Raw genomic sequence first — 22,355 nt, 5'->3', positions numbered from 1 at the left:
TCAAGTATTTGGTAGTGTAGGGATATTCACAAAGATGTGTATTGAGTGATTTCATTGCTTATAGAAGAGAGGTGGGGCTTTGATTGTTCCCCATCATGACTTTTGTTCACACACAAACAGCAACACGCATACCGTGGATGTCCCTGCAAAGAAATAAAGAGGAATTAACTGATACATAACCGCAGGCAAATATTGCGGGCCCAATTGGCAAAAGAAATCTCAGGACCATATAGGTTGGAAACATTTGAAAGAGGCCTTCATCCTGCAGTGGATAGACAATGGCTAAAATGATGGTGGTGATGATGGTGATGATGATGAATGTAAGTCATTTGATTTAAGTACCACCTGGTTCCCGAATGATGCTGGGCAGCCTATAAGCTAAAGTCCAGAAAACATGTCTTAGCTAAAAGTCATTTTTCCATTTTGTCTAGCTAAATGCAGCTTTAGCTTATGGAGAAAGCAAGGTACTCCATAAACAATTCTGCAATATTTTCATTCAGAAAGATAGCATTGGAAGCTTCATAAGTTATACTTGAGAGTACTTCTGTACAAGATGCTTCCATATTGGCTCTATATCTATGAACCTATGAACCTTGAACCAATTTACTTGTTGAAAATTATTTTTAGAAGGAAATTTTAGACCTCTATGAGATTTGAAGGACAATGGTTTCTCCATAGAAGGAATTCTTGGCTCAGACCTCCATCTAGCAGGTTCTATAAAAGGGTTTGCTGGCAAGGGATGAGCCATTTGCAAAGCAAAGGCTGCTTTATTTTTAAATTTATTTCTTTTTTGATGGAGTAGGAATAAGTTAAATTTGTGGTGCAGGACTTATGGCAGCTTCTGTTGGAACAGTAATGCTTGTTTTCAGCATTTCTGAGTTCACAGAATATGATAATAGGACATTTGCCAACTTCTTTTGAGATAGTGGGGAGAAGAAATGGCAGGGGTGTGGAAGTACCTTGATTTGGCTGACTTATAGATAAAATCTTATTCAAGGCAGGATTGAATGACTTCATAGGCACATACATCAACGCTACTTGGCAGAAGTACAGTGGGGCAAAAAAGTATTTAGTCAGCCACCAATTGTGCAAGTTCTTCCACTTAAAAAGATGAGAGAGGCCTGTAATTGTCATCATAGGTAGGCCTCAACTATGAGAGACAAAATGAGAAAACAAATCCAGACAATCACATTGTCTGATTTGGAAAGAATTTATTTGCAAATTATGGTGGAAAATAAGTATTTGGTCACCTACAAACAAGCAAGATTTCTGGCTCTCACAGACCTATAACTTCTTCTTTAAGAGGCTCCTCTGTCCTCCAGTCATTATCTGTATTAATGGCACCTGTTTGAACTTGTTATCAGTATAAAAGACACCTGTCCACAACCTCAAACAGTCACACTTCAAACTCCACTATGGTGAAGACCAAAGAGCTGTCAAAGGACACCAGAAACAAAATTGTAGACCTGCACCAGGCTGGGAAGACTGAATCTGCAATAGGCAAGCAGCTTGGTGTGAAGAAATCAACTGTGGGAGCAATAATTAGAAAATGGAAGACATACAAGACCACTGATAATCTCCCTTGATCTGGGGCAAGATCTCACCCCGTGGGGTCAACATGATCACAAGAATGGTAAGCAAAAATCCCAGAACCACACAAGGGAATCTAGTGAATGACCTGCAGAGAGCTGGGACCAACGTAACAAAGGCAACCATCAGTAACACACTCAGATCCTGCAGTGCCAGGGACTCAGATCCTGCAGTGCCAGATGTGTCCCCCTGCTTAAGCCAGTACATGTCCGGGCCCGTCTGAAGTTTGCTAGAGAGCATTTGGATGATCCAGAAGAGGATCATATGGTCAGATGAAACCAAAGTAGAACTGTTTGGTAGAAACACAACTCATCATGTTTGGAGGAGAGAGAATGCTAAGTTGCATCCAAAGAACACCATAGCTACTGTGAAGCATGGGGGTGGCAACATCATGCTTTGGGGCTGTTTCTCTGCAAAGGGACCAGGACGACTGATCCGTGTACAGGAAAGAATGAATGGGGCTATGTATCGTGAGATTTGGAGTGCAAACCTCCTTCCATCAGTAAGGGCATTGAAGATGAAACATGGCTGGGTCTTTCAGCATGACAATGATCCCAAACACACCACCCGGGCAATGAAGGAATGGCTTCGTAAGAAGCATTTCAAGGTCCTGGAGTGGCCTAGCCAGTCTCCAGATCTCAAGCCCATAGAAAACCTTTGGAGGGAGTTGAAAGTCCGTGTTGCCCAGCGACAGCCCCAAAACATCACTGCTCTAAAGGAGATCTGCATGGAGGAATGGGCCAACATACCAGCAACAGTGTGTGCCAACCTTGTGAAGACTTACAGAAAACGTTTGACCTCTGTCATTGCCAACAAAGGATATATAACAAAGTATTGAGATGAACTTTTGATATTGACCAAATACTTATTTTTTGCCCCACTGTATATCACTAGTTTGCCACTGCCTTCTTCCAGAAAATTTTCAATTTCCTTATCTAGAATATATGCCGGGGATTCCCCAGCCATATACTAACCAAATACATGTGAGAGCCAGACAAGACCACCAGATGCTGCTACCTGTAAGCACTTCTGCATAACTGCATCATGAATCAAACAAGAAGTGTAATTAGATGAACATAATAACCTAAATGAGCAAGTAGTTTTTCTTTTTTCTTAGCAGATTTTTTTTTTTTAGCAACCTACGGTCCTTGTTCAGATACTCTGCAGTTTGAAAATAAATGCAAGCATTTTGATGTCTATTCCAAAGGCAGAGACAATTACCAAGAATACCATTCATACCAGAGAAAGAGTTATTTGATAGCGCCTTTGATCTTTGAAGCATAATCTATTTTTCCACAGCATTCTATTTAGAATTGGGGATATGCATGGATGTGCTATAGCCTTTGCTCTCTGTGGTGGTGGTGGTGGGGAAAAGCAGCTATGTGACATACCAAGTAGAGCTATATGCTTAACACTGCAGTCTTAATAAATAATTACCTAGATCTAAATTCCATTTATTTTAGTGAGTTTGACAACAGATGAACGTATGTAGGAATATAGCCTAAATTTGTCCTTTTATTGTCTCTGCCTTTCAATGCCTTTGGTGATTTTCTATTAATGGCAACTTTTGGGACGTTTTGGAGGTTTACATATACTTTATCAAAGTGAAACTATAAGCTTGCTGACAGCATTCAATTTCTTCCACATCAGAAATATTTCAAAATCCCCTTAAATCTATGTATGTTATTTACCTTTTAAATGATATTAATTAGGAATACAAGCTACAGCTTTTTCAACTTGTTTTACCGCAACATATGTGAAAAAAGATTTGAACTGTCAGGAAGAGCAGATTTTTTTTTTAAAAAAAGGAAAAAAATGGCTAGGATGAGGAATGATTGGTATGTTTAGCCTGCAGAAGAGAAGATTGCGAGAAGACGTGATAGATATTTTTTGATCGGCTATAATGCAAGACAGAGTAGATTGTTCCAATTTGATGCAGAAAGTAGGATTAAAAAAACATGGATTTAAATTCCAAATAGATTTTGTTACCGGCTGTTCAAGAATGGGTTGCACTCTTACATTTTGCAAGTCTATGAGCTTTGTAATTAGGGTTTCCATGTCACACTGAAGCTACTTCCAACTCAGTGTCAGACATGCCAATGCTATACCTGAAGTTTAATCCTTATCTTAGGAATTAAAACCACAAGTAGAAACTATTAAGGTACTGTATATAAATATTCAACCACAGGTAAGTCTAAAATTGATTTGCCATTCTGTAATTCAGCTTTTTATGTAATTAGCACAAAGACCAACTTCAATAAATACATCCAACTGAGCAAGCTTCAAGTTATGCAAATTTCTAGAAAGCAACCAAGACTTGAAGAGAGATGTTATAGGCCTAATAGGCTACTTGTCTGCCAGAGAATGACTCCAAATACACAGAGTCTTTAAATTCTACTACTAGGGAAGCATCAGCATTAAAGAACAATTGGAACTATAATACTATAATACAAAATTAAGCCTCTTGCTTAATTTTGATTTTAGTGCTCATTTATAACGTAATCGATCAAACAGAAATGTACTACAATAAGCAATAATAGGAAATAATAACTTTATATGAAGCCAAAGTTTGTGCATGAGAATGCATGAATTTTAAAATTCTAGACAAGAATTCAAAACTTTCCCACGTGGTGGGCACCAGTGTGTTGAACACATGTTGGAAGAGTTGGCTATCTCATGATTTTTCTCAATTTTTATTCATTACTTTTAAAAAAACCAAAATGCTTTAAAATGTGTTCATGGAAGGAAAGGACTCTCAGCACCCTTTACTGGGGTATCCATGGGTACTATTGATCCTTGCTTTGTAACTATCAAATTAGAGGGATTTCAAATAGCAGGCAGAGCAAAACTATCCTGCTTGTTACAAGATCTGCTAAAACTTTTTAGACAGTGACTAGCCATTCTTTTTTTAAAAAACTCCTGGCAAAGGGAAATTTAACACTGCATGGGCAATCTATTGCATTGGTTGACAGCCTCTTACTCTCAGGAAAGTCTTCCTCATTATTAAACTGAATCTTTTTCCTTGTAGTCTCAGTCCACTGGTACTGGCCCTAACCTCTGGGATGACACAGAACAAGTCCACACTTTCCTCTGTACTGTTATCATACAGTATCTTATTTCAATGTCATCTTATGTAGGCTACATGTATCCAGTCCTATGCTTATGTAGGTATGGATATACTATTGTAAGATAAGTTGTTCCATGATTTTATAGATAGTTGACATGTTATATGAGATTAACAATGACTGTACTGTACCCAACAACATGATCACTAGCAACTGTATCTGTATGCAATTTGTGTATGCTTGATATTTTGGGAGCTTTTCATAGCAAATCTTTCATTAAGTGGCAGCTTTGGTTTAATTAATTTAATTTAATTAATTTATAATTGGTTTAATTTATAATTAGTTTAATTATAAATAACCATCATCCAAATAGTATTCTATTTTTAAGAATATTATTTCATTGTGACCATTTTCTAAATGATAACTTTTCATTTCAACTTCAAGATTACAATGATTGTTGAATCAAACCAAATCAGAAAATAATGCAAACTGTTTCCAGTTAATAGGATTAGGTTACTACTGTACAGGCCATTGATATTAACCATGTTTACCATACTTCCCAGACGTGAAATTGTTTTAAATTGTCCCTGAAAATACTGCAGGCCTATCTTCTTTAACCATGGAGTTTATGGTTGGTTCAGGTATACTAAATATAACAAGAAGAAATTTTAAGTATATCAAAAAGAAATAGCTGTAATGTAAAATGAATAACATTGCAACTGCTTGAAATCATTTACATTTAACTAATGTGGATGGAAGAATATCAACTAAAGTTGCTGATACTAAATCCTTACTGAGAAAAGCCTTTGGATACCCATAGCTAGCATTTCAGCCTATTCTTCTCTTAGCCTGACTTCAGTGGAAATCCACCATTCATATTTCTTCATCCTGTCAATCAAAAATGAATACTAGTGGCCATTGAGAGAAAAATGGACAAAAATGCTAGTGAAGATAGCATACCAACCTTTCTTGGACTGAAATAATCAGATAAAGCCAATAAAGTAAAATAAATCCACCAAGACTTCTGTAGAGTTCATCAAACTCCATGGTTATTAAATGGTAAAACTGGGCATTTTTTCCTGGAGCAATCATTAATAAAATTTGAGGTGTAATAATATGTAATTATTACAAGTAATAAATACATAATAATATAAGTAATATGTCAGCAACAATCCCTTTAGAGTAAGAGGTTTTTTCTTCTTCTTGCAATTACTTTCCACAGAAGCCTGTAGCAATATCTTTTAAAATTAGAATTGGAGAGATAGAGGAATATCTAGAAACTAATGTTATACAGTATTAAAATAATAAACATTTGTTAGACATATCAGTTTTTTAAAGTATTCATAAAACATACTGTGTATGTGTCCAAACTGTTGATATATAATGCCTTATTTAAAAACACTGACATTGGTACAAATCTTAACTTTATATGGAAGGTATTTGTGACTGATTAAAATCTGAGTATACAAATAGATCAATAATTACAATTGATCCCTATATATCTAAAAATTACCAATTACTTATTTTAATACTGAATCCTAACACTTCGAACATATTTTGTTTGTTATTGGAAATTGTTTCTTTTGAAAAAAAAACAATATAGAGTGCAATGGGGAAAAGTTATTGATTTAACTTTTCAACAATTGGAATAGTTTGGAGTATGGCATCTTTCTGATGACTGATTTGATAAATTTACCAGCAACGCAGGCAAGTATCTGAGCCATCTTTAAGAAAGCTAATTGTAAAAGCATGGTGTGTTGTTACAACCACTATTGCTGTTAAAAAAAATGACAGTCATACTATTGTTGGGATTTTATGTACAATTATACACTGCGTAAATCATACTTTGAAGATTTAAGCTTCCTACAACTTAGACTGGGAAAGAGCAAAGAAAGAGGAAATGTTTTCTATGACTATATGTAATTTTACAAATATCAACACACCTTCTTACATATGATTTTAAAAGAACAATAACTTAAAGCCTAGTAGTGTTTAGCAAAGGAAGCAAATAACCATCTTTTTCAGTGAGAGCTTTTGTTGCTTTGGGATGGCAAACTTCTCCCATATTTTAAGACAGCCTTCTCTAACCCAATGTTCATTAATGGCTATGTTGGTTGAATTAAGGGACTTTACAGTCTAGTTTATGTGATTAGCATTTGTTTATGGGGAGTCTAATTTAAATTACTAACTAAATTCGGCATCTAATCTAACGCCCAGAACAGAGTTCCAGCACCTTTTTTGGATGGAACGTTGTAGGGTAAGCAAGTCGGGTTGTATGACGTGTGTGAGTTCCGGCACCTTTTATTATTTTTTTTTTAAAAAGCACTGCTAAAGACTATTTGATAGCTGTTGTGAATGACTTGTTTGCCTTTTGCTATTGTATTTCTTCTCTCACTATAAACATTCTTCATTACTGTCAGTTTAGTTAACAGCTAAACTAAAGATCAGGAACCAAATTAACATACAGACTAAACTAGCAGAAAGTTAAGCCCTTCAGAAATAAAGAAGCAAATATCCAGACACCTGCAGTTCATTTCATTGTTTCTTTCCTTATCAGTAAAATTGATGGTAGAAGAAAAGATAAAACCTCGTCACATTGCAATATGACTATTTTCCTTTTCAGCACTAAGCTCATTTACCATCTTGTGCATCTTGACAAATGTTCCTTAATGAAATGGGTCTTACAGTGAATCATTATTCAGTATGAAATGAACAACAAAAGCAAAAACACAGTTCACAATTTGATGATTTGAAGTTGTACCTTCAGTATAAATTTAGATGTTCATTACTCAGACAAAAATAAGATTGAGGTTACCAGTGCCTCTGAGCCTTGGCAGTTTTAGTAAGTCTACCTCATAAGTCCGCATTCATCTTCCAAACACTGCAGTCACCATTCTTTCCAACATTTAGTCTAAAATATCAGATAAAATGGTTTTAATAATAAGATAAATATTGATGTGCTTCTCCTTGCTGAGTGCATTGACTTAAGGCATAGGCACAAGTCTCCCTCTTTTAACAGAGATGGTATATAGTTGTGTCCCAATACAATTATTATCCTGGGTGACCCCCTTGCATTTAAGTAGCTCAAAATGTACTTTGCAACAACCACTGAGTTAGCCAATGCATTAAAGACTTAATATCATAATTAAGGCTGCACCCTTAAATATATTTTATGAGGAGGTAAACCTCATAGAGCATATTTGACCTTACTTCTGAGTAAGAATGTCTAGGATTGCACTGCAAATGTAATCTGTAACTACACGTTTTACTGTCCATGAAAAGTGCACTTTACTGGTGTCTTCAAGTCTTTTTAACCAATGACTTGAAGCACCTAATTATATTTAGAAATGGCTTAATCCAAACTATTGAAACCAGTGAGAATGTTACCTAAACTAAATTCAACTGACTTGCTAGGACGTTCTTGTTGTGCTCCAGATCAGAAAGCCTGAAAGCTGGCTTGAAGTTTGAAGCTTGTTAGAAAAGTAACCAATAACTCATGTGTTCCCCTAAATCTCAGAAAGTATAGACCAGTTCTGTTTCCTAGATTATTAAAATGCATTTGGGGATCAGCTAAGGAATCAATTTCATGAATCACGTGCCTTTCCCATGATAGAAGGTGCAGAGTAGTGGTGGATAGAACACAACTCACCTGCTTCCTATCACCCTTTCTGAAGTGTAATTCATTTTAGGCTTTTGGTTTTAACAGTACAATTAAAGAGGTTTTTCTTTTTGCTGCTGCCATTGTTCCTTAATCATTATTTTTTAGAGTTATTTTTAGGAATTTTTTTTTGCAGGGAATGTTTGTAATGATCAGATGGTTTGCCTCCAAGACACCACTCCCAGGCCCATCTTGAAGCCTCTTCTGATGATATGATATGTGGTGGAGCAGTGGTTAGAATGCAGCATTGCAGGCTAACTCTGCTCACAGCCTGGAGTTTGATCCTGACTGGCTCAAGGTTGACTCAGCCTTCCATCCTTCCGCCAGATTGTTGGTGGCAATATGCTGACTATGTAAACTGCTCCGAGACTGGTTTGTTTTATATATGTTTTAAACTAGTTCTGTTCTTCTGTTTACTGAAAGCCTTTACTTGTAATTTGGATATATTCTACCTTCCTTTTTGGTTTCTTACCTTCATGAGTCATCAGAGGAGGGCTGCTATAAGTTCAGTTTTGTTTTTTGGTTTCATGTTTAGGTTGTCTTTATACACAATATTCTTTCTCCACAGATGCAGATATCTAAATGGCCATAGAAGAACCAACAACATAGGAATTGTGTTCAGCTTCATATAAATGTAATCTCTCTATCTCCCTTTCACAGATACCTGGGGAAGCCACAATTGCAGTTTAGTGCCTTTACACATGGCAGATTAAACATGGGTACAGTCTCTTGTGTCATGATAGAATTTATCCTTAGAGTTATGAGGATTAATTGTTACATGTGAACTAGCCATTAAATTTGGAGAGGCTTGAAAACCTTGACAAATGGAGACATACATTCAACAATCTGAATATTCCGAAAAGGATCTGCATCCAATTCACTCAAAGTTCTTACGTTTTGATGCAGGAATGATAAATGTTACACCAAGAGGGTCACCCTGGAATTTCTTGTATTGAAACCTCATTTTATGGAAAGGATATATATATCTATATATACTTATATCTATATATATCTATATATTTATATATTCACACACACACACATGCACGCACACGTCCCCTCCCCCCAAACATACACACAAGTCTTTGATAGGCTTTCTGTGTTCTAGCAAAAATAAGTGGTAGCTGAACTGTCTTGCCATGAAACCTGCTGCAAACAGTCTCTTTCAAAGGCAGATACTTGGATTTATCTGGCAGGTGGAGCTAGATCCAGCCTGGGACAGAAACAGCTTCCCATTGGAGCATACGCAGAGCTCATAGATTTTTTGACTGGATCCAGAAGGGGAGTAGGATCCCTGAGGCAATCTAGGTAGTTTGATTTTTGAAGCCTCCAACTTTATCTGAAAGAGAAGGAGGAGGAGAGGAAGGAGGAAGAAAAAACAGGAATTTTATTTTTGGTCAGGTTCTTGATTTAAAACCCATGATGTAAATTAACTATGCTTTTCATTCTGTAGTATACATATGTATTAAGTGAAGAATTGGTATTTAGGCTAATATAAACACAGACACATGATCAGGAACATGATTATGCCTTTTCATGCACTGTGTGTTAAGTAAGAATGGACAAATTTCAATATGTCAGTCTGTATATTAGTTTGGAAAGTCTAAATGAAAATGCAGGCTATATTGTTCTCTATAAATGGTGAAAGTGTAACTTAATTGTTTACATAAAAAAAATCTTCACTGCTAGAAACCCTTAATAATTGCTATAACAATGTACAGTTTTCTGCTCTTTCTACATTATTATTTATGGTCTTGGATATCTTTTTATTATTCTTTCTATGACAGTTTAATGATGCACAGGAATCCATTATTTGAAATATATAAAATATGTGAATTAAATTTTCCATAAGCAGATATTCAGTGCTAGAAAAATGCAATATTATTAGATTACAAGTGACCAACAAAATGTGCAGTTACTGGGATCGAAGATGATTGTGCTGGTATATAATGCCCTTTAAGAATAATCAATCATAGCAAAAATTAGCTACTATTTGAATTCCTAAAACTAATTGCCTTCTTAAGAAAAGTTACAGTTGCAGTTCACCAAAATTAACTTTTAATATTTAATTTTTTAAGGATATCCTATTTGGCACACACCACTCTCAATCATTTCCCAGTTAAAGAGTGTCTGCTTTGATGATGCATTTTCAAAATGTGTACAGAGAAGCAACGGAAAGGGAAGACAAGAGGGAATTCAGGCGAAATGATAAGTGCAAATAGGATTTACCTTGAACTGGGTTTTATTGAGACTCACGTTTTGTATCTATTTTCAGTGTTAGGGCTCAGTGAGATTCTAAAAATGTATAGTGTTTTCAGGTGCTCTCTTGGCCACTGTATTTATAGCTATTTCCAGCTCCTCGGACCAAGGCATCTAGATCAGAAGGGGCTGTTTCTAGGTTTGCTTGAATTCTTTCAATGTTTATTTCACAAATTAAGTGCAACTTGATAGTTGCAATAATCTTTAGGAGTAATTATTATTTGAATGGCAAGTAACAGCTTTATGGAAGCTGTTTGGAGTTTACCAGAAAGTTGTGACTACATTAAATCTGTCTGCTAGGGGTCTGGGTCTGTAACTAGATGTTAGAAGGCTATTGCGCCTATTGTTATGAGAAACAGACCCTTTGCATATGCTCTAATAAATAGATACAGATAAAGAGCAAAGTTATGCTACTGTTGTTATAGTCAGTGTGCCTGAGATGAAGGTTAGGGAAACTCAGATCTGGAGGGTTAGAGCCACAGGTAAGCAGTACGTATGAAGGTCCTGGTGAGGCAAATGGTCCTAAGGCAAGAAAATAGCCTATAGAGGAAAAAATGGTCAGAGGGAACATGGGAAGTTTCTTTTCTCTGAAAAAAAAAAAAACTGAAATAAAGCTGATTTGAAAATAAGTTGAAAGGAAGAAGAAAAAAAGCAAAAGGATTTTGGTTTTGTAGCATTGTGCTCCTCCTCCTCCTCAAGAAAGAGAGAAGAGAATCTGAAATTGCAAAGGAGCAAGTATTTCAGCTGGCAATAAGTTGGCCAATGGAAAACAATTAAAGAAAAATATGTTGCTAATTAGGGAGAGAGAGAGAGTGGGGGGAGAAGAGGGGGGGGGAGAGCTGACAGTTTTGGGCAAATAGTGATTGTAGAGACTGAAGAGGTAGGAGGAGTGTTGAAATTGTTTGGACCATGCAAGTGGACAGTTTTAAAACAGTGCAATTACAACAGTGCCATTACAACAAATGTGCAATTCAGCTTTTTCATGAGTAACACTGGAAAAAGAACAACTTGGAGCTTGTGCATTTTTGAGCAAGGTTAATTGCTTGTTTGTCTATGAGATAAAAGGGAATTCAGCACTTTTGCTTATTCTTCCATCTGTATGATACTTTTAACCTGTACACATGTTCATTCAAAACAGATGTCATGGTTCCGGCTAATGAAACACTTCAATGAACTTAATATAGGATATTATTGCTTTGACCACAGCACTGCCAATTCTTCTAGGAGTACATCTACTGCTTACTGATCACACTAATGTACTGTGAGTTGTAGATATAGTATTCATTCAACATTCCCCTGAGACCTGAAAATTGTTTCACTGTTCCTCCAGGTTATAAAAAGGCTGTTTCAAAAAGTGGAAATGACTTAATCGTTCTTCTTTCTTGATCTGAAGATTGGAATGTCTTTGTTACCATCATCAGTGTGGAAAACCAAATTTAGGAGAATAGGTCACCATCTCCATGGTTACATGTTACTGATGGAGCAAAATGAGAGGTAGACCCAAGCAACCACAAATTTACCTTGGCTTACTACACTTCGATTTTTGGGTAATGCCTGGGTTATTCAATTTGTGAACTATCACTGCAAATTCCTAAATATTTTCAAAGATCTAAAGAGTTTGTTTAACCCATTAAAAAAACACTGCCAATCTTCACAGATCAATAGGGTGAGTTAATCCTATCTCACCACAACATAAATGATACAAAAGGAGTAATTATGCTGGTCAAGAAAAACTCACTTTAAACTGTCAAACAAAATGGGAATTTAGTGGTACTACTCATTTTTACAGCTACATAATCTGTTTCCCATAATCATTGCTATTATCCCAGCCTGTTAACACTAATTAATCAACTTGCCACTTTGTATGGGAGAAGCACAGTTTGCGTACAATGAGTTCCATCATCTTGATGAGGAACTTTAATACATTAGCTATCCATATTGCTTTTTAGAAGCAGTGCTAAATGGAATTGCCAAGAGAATTTCCAGTGCTAAATGGAATTACCATCCTATTTTTTAAATCTGAAAATTGCCTAAATGTGCCAAGCTCTCTGTTCTGTACTCATTGCAAATTAGACAGCCTTGACAATAGACCAAAAGCAGAGTCCTGATCTCAGCTCTGAGGTGTACTGAACTTTCTCCGTACCTCACCATCTTTGGATTGCAGCTTAAGCTCCGTCCTGCACGTCGCTTCCAGGTTGCCAGCCTCAGCATTGATCAAAACTCCCTTGGGAGCCTCCATCACCAAAGAGCGTGTCGGAGACTCAAGTCTGTAATATCAAAAAGGGCTCACATAAGTATCTATGTTTTTGAGGAGGAGGAGGAGACTTGTTTGCAACTTGAAAAGGTTTCCTCTGAATTGATGCTGAATCTAAGAAAATGCATTCGTTTGGAAATAGCACTTAGCACTTAGACTGCTTCACAGTGCTTTACAGAGTCAGCATATTGCCGCAAACAATCTGGGTCCTCATTTTACCAACCCCAGAAGGCTATGAGGCTGAATCAACCTTGAGCCGGTTAGGATCAAACTCTTGGCAGTCAGCAGAATTAGCCTGTAATACTTCATTCTAACCACTGCGCCACCACGGCTCTTGACATACTAGTAGCATTTCAATGAGATGATGTTATATTTTCTTCATCCATTCAAGCTAAACCTTTCTATAGCAAGCATTCATGACACTTATTATTTTTTTTTGTAGGAGATGTAGGCCAAGAAGGAAGAACCTAAAAAGTGTGTGAGAAAGGTTTTTAAGAAAAAAATCAACCCAGGAATGAAGTGTTCCAAATATATACTGCTTTAACTTGGTAATGTAGATACTACATCGTGAATTTTACACATGCATAAAAAACATGAATATATTTTTATGTGAATTGGGTGGCCATATAGATTTTCTTAATAAATAAAATATCTTTTTTTTTTTTTTGCTATTATAGGTCACAGAACTTGTAACAATCCCCAACAATGTAGCTCTCTTCTATATGCATATGATAGCCTCCTTGTATTCTCCCTACTGGTACAAAAGCAATTAAGAAGTTCTTTTTTCAATATGTTATTTTATCTTTAATCTCTTGAATCAAAACTGGAAAAGCAGAAATAGAGCCCCTACAGGGCTGAATTTTAAGAGGAGGGGGTAGAACAGAGTATCCAGGCTTTGTTCAGATAGATCAATACTTTTCATTCAAGAATAAGAACTAAATCTACCAGATCTGGTAACAAAAATCAAAATGGCCACTTATCGGTAGCAAAAAGATACAGAAAACTACTACTAGTCATCTGGATTTTTAGGGCTCAATCTACTAGTCTTAATTTTTGTTTGTACGAAGTATACGATGGTGGCTACTGTTATCCAATAATCCTACTAGCTAATTAGTTGATATATAACTGATATGGAATGATTTCAGTATTTTGCATTTTCCCACACATGTTTACTGGCCATTGAATTCAATGGACAAAAACAATATAAAAATTACACTGATAGATATTATAGTGGGAAAAAAAATACTTTAAGTCAATGAACTCTCAAAAAGGTCCTGGGCCATTAGCTTTCTCCCAAAGTTTTTTTTTTTTGAGGGAGGGCTCCAAAGGGGAAAATAAGATATGATCCCACTAATGATGGTCTGCTATTAACTGGGTAATGATTTGATTTGTTTTCATTCCAAAAGGAATGAAAAGTACCTGCATTTTATTCTTGTTTTTTTTTTAATTATTTCTGCAAACCAAAAGCGGTCTTGAATGTAGGCTGACATCATGTAGAATATTTGGCCTTTATTAAGATACTAGCACAAAACGTCTATATCTCTAGGTCAGGAATGGCACCATCTGTTCTATGAAACCCACAGATAGTTATTTATAGCCCTGATTTACATTAGATAGTGGCAAGCACTGATGTGCCTATTTTCAAGCCACACTTGCCGCCTTCTGTTAATATTTAAAAGCAGTGCTTTAAAAATCTTTAGATCTTTTTTATTTTTATCAAATCCACTTAGAAAGGATATTGAAGCTTTCACTGTGGCCTTTAACACACAATTTTCTTCCGGTCAGACTCGAAGGAAAGTTGCTGGATTAGCAACAGTGCTAAAAATAATTATCAGGAAATACAAGCATGTGACAAGTCAACTAACTTGCTTTTCATCAAATAATACTTCACAGCATCTGATGAAATGGGCTCCAAACTACTCAAAGTTTATGCCATAGTAGATGTGTAGTAAGGTTTTATTTTGATAATAGGTTAACTCCTGATCACTGGGAGGCACTACACAATTGCGTTTCATCCTTATTAGGATTCTTCAGGCATAGGAATCCTCCATGCCAGTCTCCAACCCATTAAAGTGCTGAACATAAAATATTTAGTATGGAGGTTACTTATCCCTGAAGAGTCCCAGTAAGGATGAACTGATTGTGCAATATCTCTATTGGTCACGAGTTAATATAACATCTAAACGGTATAAACCTCCCTTAAGAGCCTTAAGTATAATAAATACACAAGCCAGTGAAACTTTTGTAAGATTCCACAATTCCTGTACAGGAATGTCTGCAAGAAAACAAGCTCGGAGAGCACAAGGACCTGAGACTTCAACCATGAGCTGCAAATATTCTCTTCCAACAGTAGATTGTTAATGCTATCGAAAAAAATCAGATGAATGCCACCTTGTACAGACTACACAATAATACATATACACACAAATTATTACTGTATCTCTTAACAAATATCCAGAAATAAAGGGCATTTGTCAAGGTGAGAGAGATGAATTATTGTGATTATATTGGAAGGCAAGAATTTCTTTATAGTTATTCTAATAATAACTATAATAAGTTATTATTAGAAAGAGATATTACTACTATTCGTAGTAGTACTAATAGAATTTATGGGATTCTCAACTCCCAACTTCTCTGGGAGGCATACAGTTAAAATATAAAAAATGACAATTGTTTGTACACACACACTTCCCCAAAAGATAATTTTGAGATCGTCAGACTGGGAAAATAGTCTCTTTCCAACTATTTGACAGCTCACTCGAAATTTAGCTCCAACCTATATTTTACTCATATTGTTTTCCTGTTTATACGTTCTGCTTTTTCCTAACATTCTAATCTCTGTTTTTTCCCCTTTTACTTTCTTGTTTTCTTAAAATATATTTCAATAAAAGAGAAGAAAAAAAGTAGGAAGAACAGTTAACATAGGCCAGCAAGCTTGAGCTGGTACAGAACTCAGTTATGGAAATCAACATACTGGATATTTTCCTTGCTATACTCTTTCTTGACTGTTTTCGTGAGTGATACTAAATACTTTGCTTAAATACTCTTTTCTTTCATGTTTGTTTCTAAAAAATTATAATCTTAAATAGTCAGATGGCAAACAGTACATTCTAAAGAAATATCTTGGCATTGTCACTAAGCTCTAGAGTCTCACATCCACAAAGAGCAAAACTTTCCTTTTTTCAATTTGAAAATTCCTAGAGTAATTTATTGGAGGTCAACCTATCAGGTTGTTCTGTGCTTTCAGAGATATTCATTCTCTTGAAGCAATCATTACTTATCCAGATTTCTAGTTTTCATTTCCTGCATCACAGGGAGCCTCATTAATCATTTCAAAAGGAGGACACAGTTGAGATCATCATTTTTGCAATATTCCCATTTTTAAATGGTACACACAGTGGTGCTTTTGTTCTTCCTTAAGTACCATAGACCTGAAATGAATCTTCACAAGTATGTATAATTTTAAACAATAACCTTTGCAAGAAAAATTGAATTTGCATATTATTGTGAATTCTACTTCAATTACCCAACAAGTAATGTACATTTTAGTTATAGTATGTGTTTTAATTAGACAGCTTTTATTTCAAAATACTAATTTTCTGTCATAATAGCAATGTATCAAATATTTTCAAATCCTATTATATGTCTGTCAAATGCTAAATGTTGCTTATTATTCTTGTTGTTAGGTTTTCAAAGGATCATCTCTGAAATGTTGGAAACTTCTCAAGAATTTTGCAGTACCCAAGAATTTCTGTAGAACTCATTCTTAAATCATTAGGGTCAGCTATGAGATCAAACCCTGTAGTCATGACTAATTCATAGAAAAGGGAAGTTGGAAACTGGGCATAACTTATCAAACACAGCTGGATTTAGGAAGGTGGCTTCAGGCATACTACTACTTCTTTAAAGGTTAATAGCACTATGTCCTCTTCTAATGAATTGTTAATCTCTCATATCAAGTGCTAATGCTTTGCCTGTGTTCAAATAGTAGCATTCTAACTACTAATGACCTTATGAGCCATGGTGGCACAGTAGTTAGGATGCAGTATTGCAGTCTACTTCTGCTGACTGCTGACTGCTTGCATTTCGCCAGTCTGAGTCTCACCGGCTCAAGGTTGACTTCAGCCTTCCATCCTTTCGAGGCCGGTAAAATAAGGACCCAGATTGTTGGGGCAATATGTTGACTCTGTAAACTGCTGAGAGTGCGCTGTAAAGCACTGTGAAGTGGTATATAAGTCTAAGTGCTATTGCTATGTACTTCCTCCAGCTCAACAGGCTCAAAAGAATACCAGATTATCACACATTTACTTATCACTATTCATTTGGCCTCTAGAGTTGAGTTGATATGAATAACTTTATCAGCTAAGAAATTTGCAAACTAATGAGGCATACCTGTAGGAGCTTTGTCCCAACACGCCCATAGAAGCCTTCATTAGACTTTGGTCCTGCCTAACCTCTAGAAGCTTAAGACAGTTTATGTGGGAATCTCTCTCTACTTTATCTCCATAATAATAATTTTGTGAGATAGATTGAATTGAGAGAAAGTGACTGGCCCAAAGTCATCCACTGAATTTGTATGGCTGAGGGGGCCTTCCAATTTTGTCAAATACTTAAGCATTACACTATAGCCACTGCTAATTCTAGAAAATTAAAAACAAAAATGTAGTTTATAATATTATTGCCAATGTGTTGATTATTTTGGTGTATGTAATGTGTCCTTTAAGATTAGTTGGGAACTGAGATTAATTTAAAAATATAGGAATTAGTATTGATTGGAACTGATTAATTAAAACGTATTTACCAGTTCTGAAACTTTTCTGAGTTTCTGTTTCTACTTAAATAGAAATTCAAAGCCAAAATTTCATGTTTCCACTGATTTTTAACTGCACTTCTACAGAACTATTAATATTGTTATGCTGTTTTCTGCTATGAATTATGAATTTTTGTAGTATTTTTGTTTTAACTTTTCTTGTAAACTATTTTGTGCATCCAAATAATTGATAATTTTGTGTTAACCCTTCTAAATATTCCTTCCTTCCTTCCTTCCTTCCTTCCTTCCTTCCTTCCTTCCTTCCTTCCTTCCTTCCTTCCTTCCTTCCTTCCTTCCTGATATTATTTAGCCCACAAAACTATTTTGATTCATTGAACAAAGGAAGAAGGATTATTTCTATATTGCCTACAATGATTTATTTCCTAAGCTGAATCTACACTATGCATGGCTGCAACTATTTCTTATGGATATAATTTTTTTCTTGTTTTTTTTTAAATCATTATAACGTTCTGTACTGAGCATAACATTAGCAATTATTATCAACCAGGTTTTCCTTAAGTGGTAACTAATTATATCCAAATGCCTAGAGTCAAATCCTTGTTTAAGCAACTTCTTCCAGAATGCAATCTTTATTTTATTAAAATCAATGATCTTTTAGGCGAGACTGCCATAACTCTGTAATTCTGATATTTAAGTCTCATCGTCCCAAAAACAATTATTTCCCTCCAGGAGGAGTCAAGAACAAAGGTAATAATAATACCATTGATCAGAAGTTAATTAACCAACATACTTTTTATTTAAAAAATGCATCTATAATTACAGTTTCATTCTAATACTTGAACATCATGTTTTGATTATGAGGATTCAATAAAATTTTCCTATGACAAAAGTGCATAGATAGATTGTTGGGAAAGATGTTGCCAAGCGATACAGCTAAGATTCAAAATGAAATTTTCCCTTTATTCTGCTGACCTTCTTCTCACAAAGGCAGATAAAACAGTGAAACCAATGAAGGATTTTTGTAACTTACATTAAAGAGGATTCTAACTATATGGAACAACCTAAAGAGATATTCTATGGCTTGGTGTGTTCTTAAAGTAATAACTCAGGAATTCATTGAATTTGGAAGGAAATGTTGGAGCACAATTGCAAGGAAATCTGTTTTTTTTTTTAAAAAAGCACAACTTTTAAACAGTTAATTTTGGTTCATCTGTATTCTAATGCCTGTATGTACTCATGAAACCATATCCTTCAGAAAGACCATAGAAACATAAGTAGACATCACCTTAAAGTTGGAAAAAAGAGTGATAAAAATAGCAAAAGTCAAACAATGCTGAAGAGGCTGGGCATTCCAAAATCACCTTATAAACAATATTTGTAGGTCAGCATTGATCAACAAAAGCAGGCAATAGTGCTAGCATCACTGTGGTTATCGCCACAGCTACATTTTGTAATTCCACTTATAGGAGTTGGATGGATTACAAGCATGTAGATGATTTGAATCTTTCTGCATTTGGGTCATGCTTCTAATTGTACTGATGATAGATCAGCTAATGATGAACTTAGTAATAATTCTTTAAAAAATCCATCAGTTTTAATTAGTTAATATGACTGGATTTATAATCTGTCCCAATTTTAAATGATTCTGAACTGCTAACAACAAAATATAAAGTTAAACACTGTATAAACTCAATAATGGGAGAAATCAAAAGAGACAAAGATGATCAGTTTTACCTGTGATAGTTACCCAAATTATCCAAGATTGAAGGCACAGCAGAACTATATTGATTTTAACTGTTTTCAAAGTATAACGAAGTGCAGATGCTGCCAGAGAGGATATTTCAAAATAGAAGAAGGTCTGCCAGCATTGCTGGCTGTGGAATTCTGGGAGTTGAAGTCCACATGCCTTAAAATTGTCAAGGTTGAGAAACATTGCTCTAGATCAAAAGTCTCTATATTAGCAAAATTATAGCATTAGATTTCACACATTACAATACCCCATCACTATGAATTGACTTGAGTTAAGTTTTCCATTTTCTTCTCCTCTTGATATTTCACACAAAGGCAGTAGGAGAAACTTGCAGTGGGGGGGAACAGCCCAGGTGTAAGGGCCATCTATATAGAACTCTACATGGAAAAAGAGATGCCTGATGTTCAAACTGGCTTTAGAAAAGGCCAAGGAGCATGAGACAATATTGTGATACACAAAGGATAATTGAGGAGCTTAAAGAATAACTGAAATAAGTTAGTATATGTTTTATTGATTATAGAAATACCTCTGATTGTGTCAATCATGTCAAACTGGGAGACACACTTAGGAAATGGGAATTCCAGAACAACTCATTATCTGTATCACGATTATATACACATCTAGAATGCAATATCTAGATGCAAAACATGGTGAAATAAACTGGCTCCAAGTTGGCAAAGAAATGAGACAAGGCTATATGTTTTTCCCTTATTTTATTTTACCTATATTATGAATATATATTAAGGAAAGCAGAACTGGAAGAATATGAGTGTTGAAAGATCAGGTTAGTTACAGATCAACATGGAGAACATCCATGCAGTTGCTAAGAGATGCCACTGATTTGGTGGCCAATAATCAATCAATCAGTTTGGCTGTCTCAAGCTACCATGAAAGGAATATAATTATAATCTATTTCTCAACTTAGGAAAAATGACCTATTTAGTATGAAGATGACTTGGAGCTTAGAGTTTTTGAGATGCTAATAAAAAGAAATAAATATTAATTACGATAGCAGACCTTTCTTAATCATTGCAGCTCATGAACTGCATATACCCTTATAAAAATACCAAGATAATCAGCCTCTTTGTAAACATGCCCTCAATATCATGGCACACAATAAAATATTTATCAAGATCATTTATTGCGTGGCACTAACATCAATCTTGTTTTCAATTATGTTCTAATGAAATGCACCAATTACTGTTTGAATGGTGACATACAATTGTAAGCTCATTCAACAGATAAATCTTGCTCAAACAAGCTTTTCAGTCTACTTTCTTCCCCAGTATTAATTACAAATATAAACAAAGATGCATTATTATCTTGGTATTCTGCAATAAATCCAGGGATTTAGTATGACATGTTCTTCTGTATGACAACCTTAATCACCAAGCAGTTTCCAACAATTATGCTGCACATTCATAACAAAATCCAAGGTTTGAGGCAGTAGATTCTGAACCTGTTCCTGTGACCTATTATTTGAAATGATCTACAACTCCTTTTACATGCAGGTAAGAAAAGATGCTATCTTTTATACTATTTAAACTCCTTAAAAACCTCAGGTTTAATGCTCAAGGCTTAGGCTTTCTGATATAGAAAGGATGAAAATTCCATCACTGATAGTCACTGAGATCAATAATTGCAAACATGGCTTAATTAAAACTATAGCACTGAATCTTGATGATATTAAAACTCAAAAAAATCAGATGAATCAAGTAAACTCCCTTGATGATGAGTTAGATATTTTGGATCAAAAATTATTTTAAGCCTCCCTGTACATTGTTAAAATGTAGACCAGAAACATGTAAGTGGGTTTAATATACTGAAATTAATGTATAAAAGAGCAACAGCCTGGGAGTGTTTGGATATAAAAGGTATGTGCAGTGTAACCTACAGTATATACATAGCTATTTATATTATATATGCCAGGGATGTCAAACTGGCAGCCTGCCGGCCAGATGCATCATGTGCAGGCCACATCCACCCCAGCTCCACAAAGGCAAAAAAGTCATGATACATCACATGACACGATCGAGTTTGACAACCGTGATATAGTCCAACATCATTCATTGGGGGTAGCTTTCACTCAGCACATGGAAAGTAAGCAAGTTCTTGACAGGGATAAGAATTTGAGGCAGATTGTTTCTACCAAAACCTAAATAGACTGAATATCCTTGGGAAAGGACACCCATTGATCTACGTAGATAATCCTTGACTTGTGAATACAATTCCATTGCTAAACAAGATAGTTGTTAAATGAGTTATGCCCCATTTTACAACATTTTATGCCCAGTTATTAAGCAAACCGCGGTAGTTGTTAAGTGAATCATGCAGTTTTTAAGTGAATCTAGCTTCCCCCATTGACTTTGCTTATTGGAAACCACCTGGGAAGATTACAAATGGTGAACATATAACTCCAGGATAGTGCAAATGCCTGCCAGTTGCCAAGTGCCTGAATTTTAACTACAGGTGACCATGGGGATGCTACAATGGTCATAAGTGTGAAAAATAGTCATAAGTCACTTTTTCAGTGTCATTGTAATTTTGAACAGTCACTTAATGAATGGTTGTAAGACAAGGATTACCTCTATCAGGTTTTCTGAGTTGACTTCTTCTTGACTGCTATTCATCCTCAAATTATACTGGAGCAATGGAATTAAAAACAGAATTTGAATTGTTTTTGTCTTTTTCTCTCTCTGTATGATTTTAGGACAAAGCTAGGACTTGGAATATTTTCTGTGAATTCATTTTATTTTGGAATTTAGGTCCTTGTGTGACACAAATTTCCAGTGGCATCTCACATAAACAAGAATGTGATATTTGCAAGTGTAGAAAAATCTAGGATTTTGCAGAAAAAAAGGTTTGAGATATCTGCATGTCCTCCCATCAACCTTGGAGAAAAAGGTGAGAAATCAGCATATAATATAAACAATTTTTTTTACAACAACCACAAGAAAAGCACCAAATGTTGCATGGCAAACTATCTCCTCAAAAGCAATACGTCGCAG

The 22,355-nt window shown here is 35.4% G+C and overlaps 1 protein-coding gene across 4 annotated transcripts in view; it reads right to left on the bottom strand.

Annotated features, from left to right (window-relative positions):
• SGCD (sarcoglycan delta) overlaps nucleotides 1-22,355 on the bottom strand; it is a 193,142-nt gene that overhangs the window by 6,236 nt on the left and 164,551 nt on the right. For 2 of the 4 annotated variants that reach the window (XM_039355086.1, XM_039355057.1), the window contains 2 exons: nucleotides 12,716-12,839; nucleotides 2,691-9,652 (listed from right to left, as the gene is read on the bottom strand). In XM_039355086.1, the coding sequence (XP_039211020.1) occupies nucleotides 9,479-9,652; nucleotides 12,716-12,839 (298 nt within the window). In that variant the 3' untranslated portion in view covers nucleotides 2,691-9,478. Of the gene's footprint in view, nucleotides 1-2,690; nucleotides 9,653-12,715; nucleotides 12,840-22,355 lie in introns of those variants that run through there. The other 2 variants (XM_039355067.1, XM_039355075.1) reach the window with 2 other exon arrangements.

The sequence above is a fragment of the Crotalus tigris genome, unplaced genomic scaffold (assembly GCF_016545835.1).
Source record: "Crotalus tigris isolate CLP2741 ecotype Arizona unplaced genomic scaffold, ASM1654583v1 scf7180000017569.284425, whole genome shotgun sequence".
In the NCBI taxonomy this organism is placed as follows: Eukaryota; Metazoa; Chordata; class Lepidosauria; order Squamata; family Viperidae; genus Crotalus; species Crotalus tigris.
The sequence above is the reverse complement of the archived record's forward strand: the minus strand, read 5'-3'. Positions and strand labels throughout refer to the sequence as shown.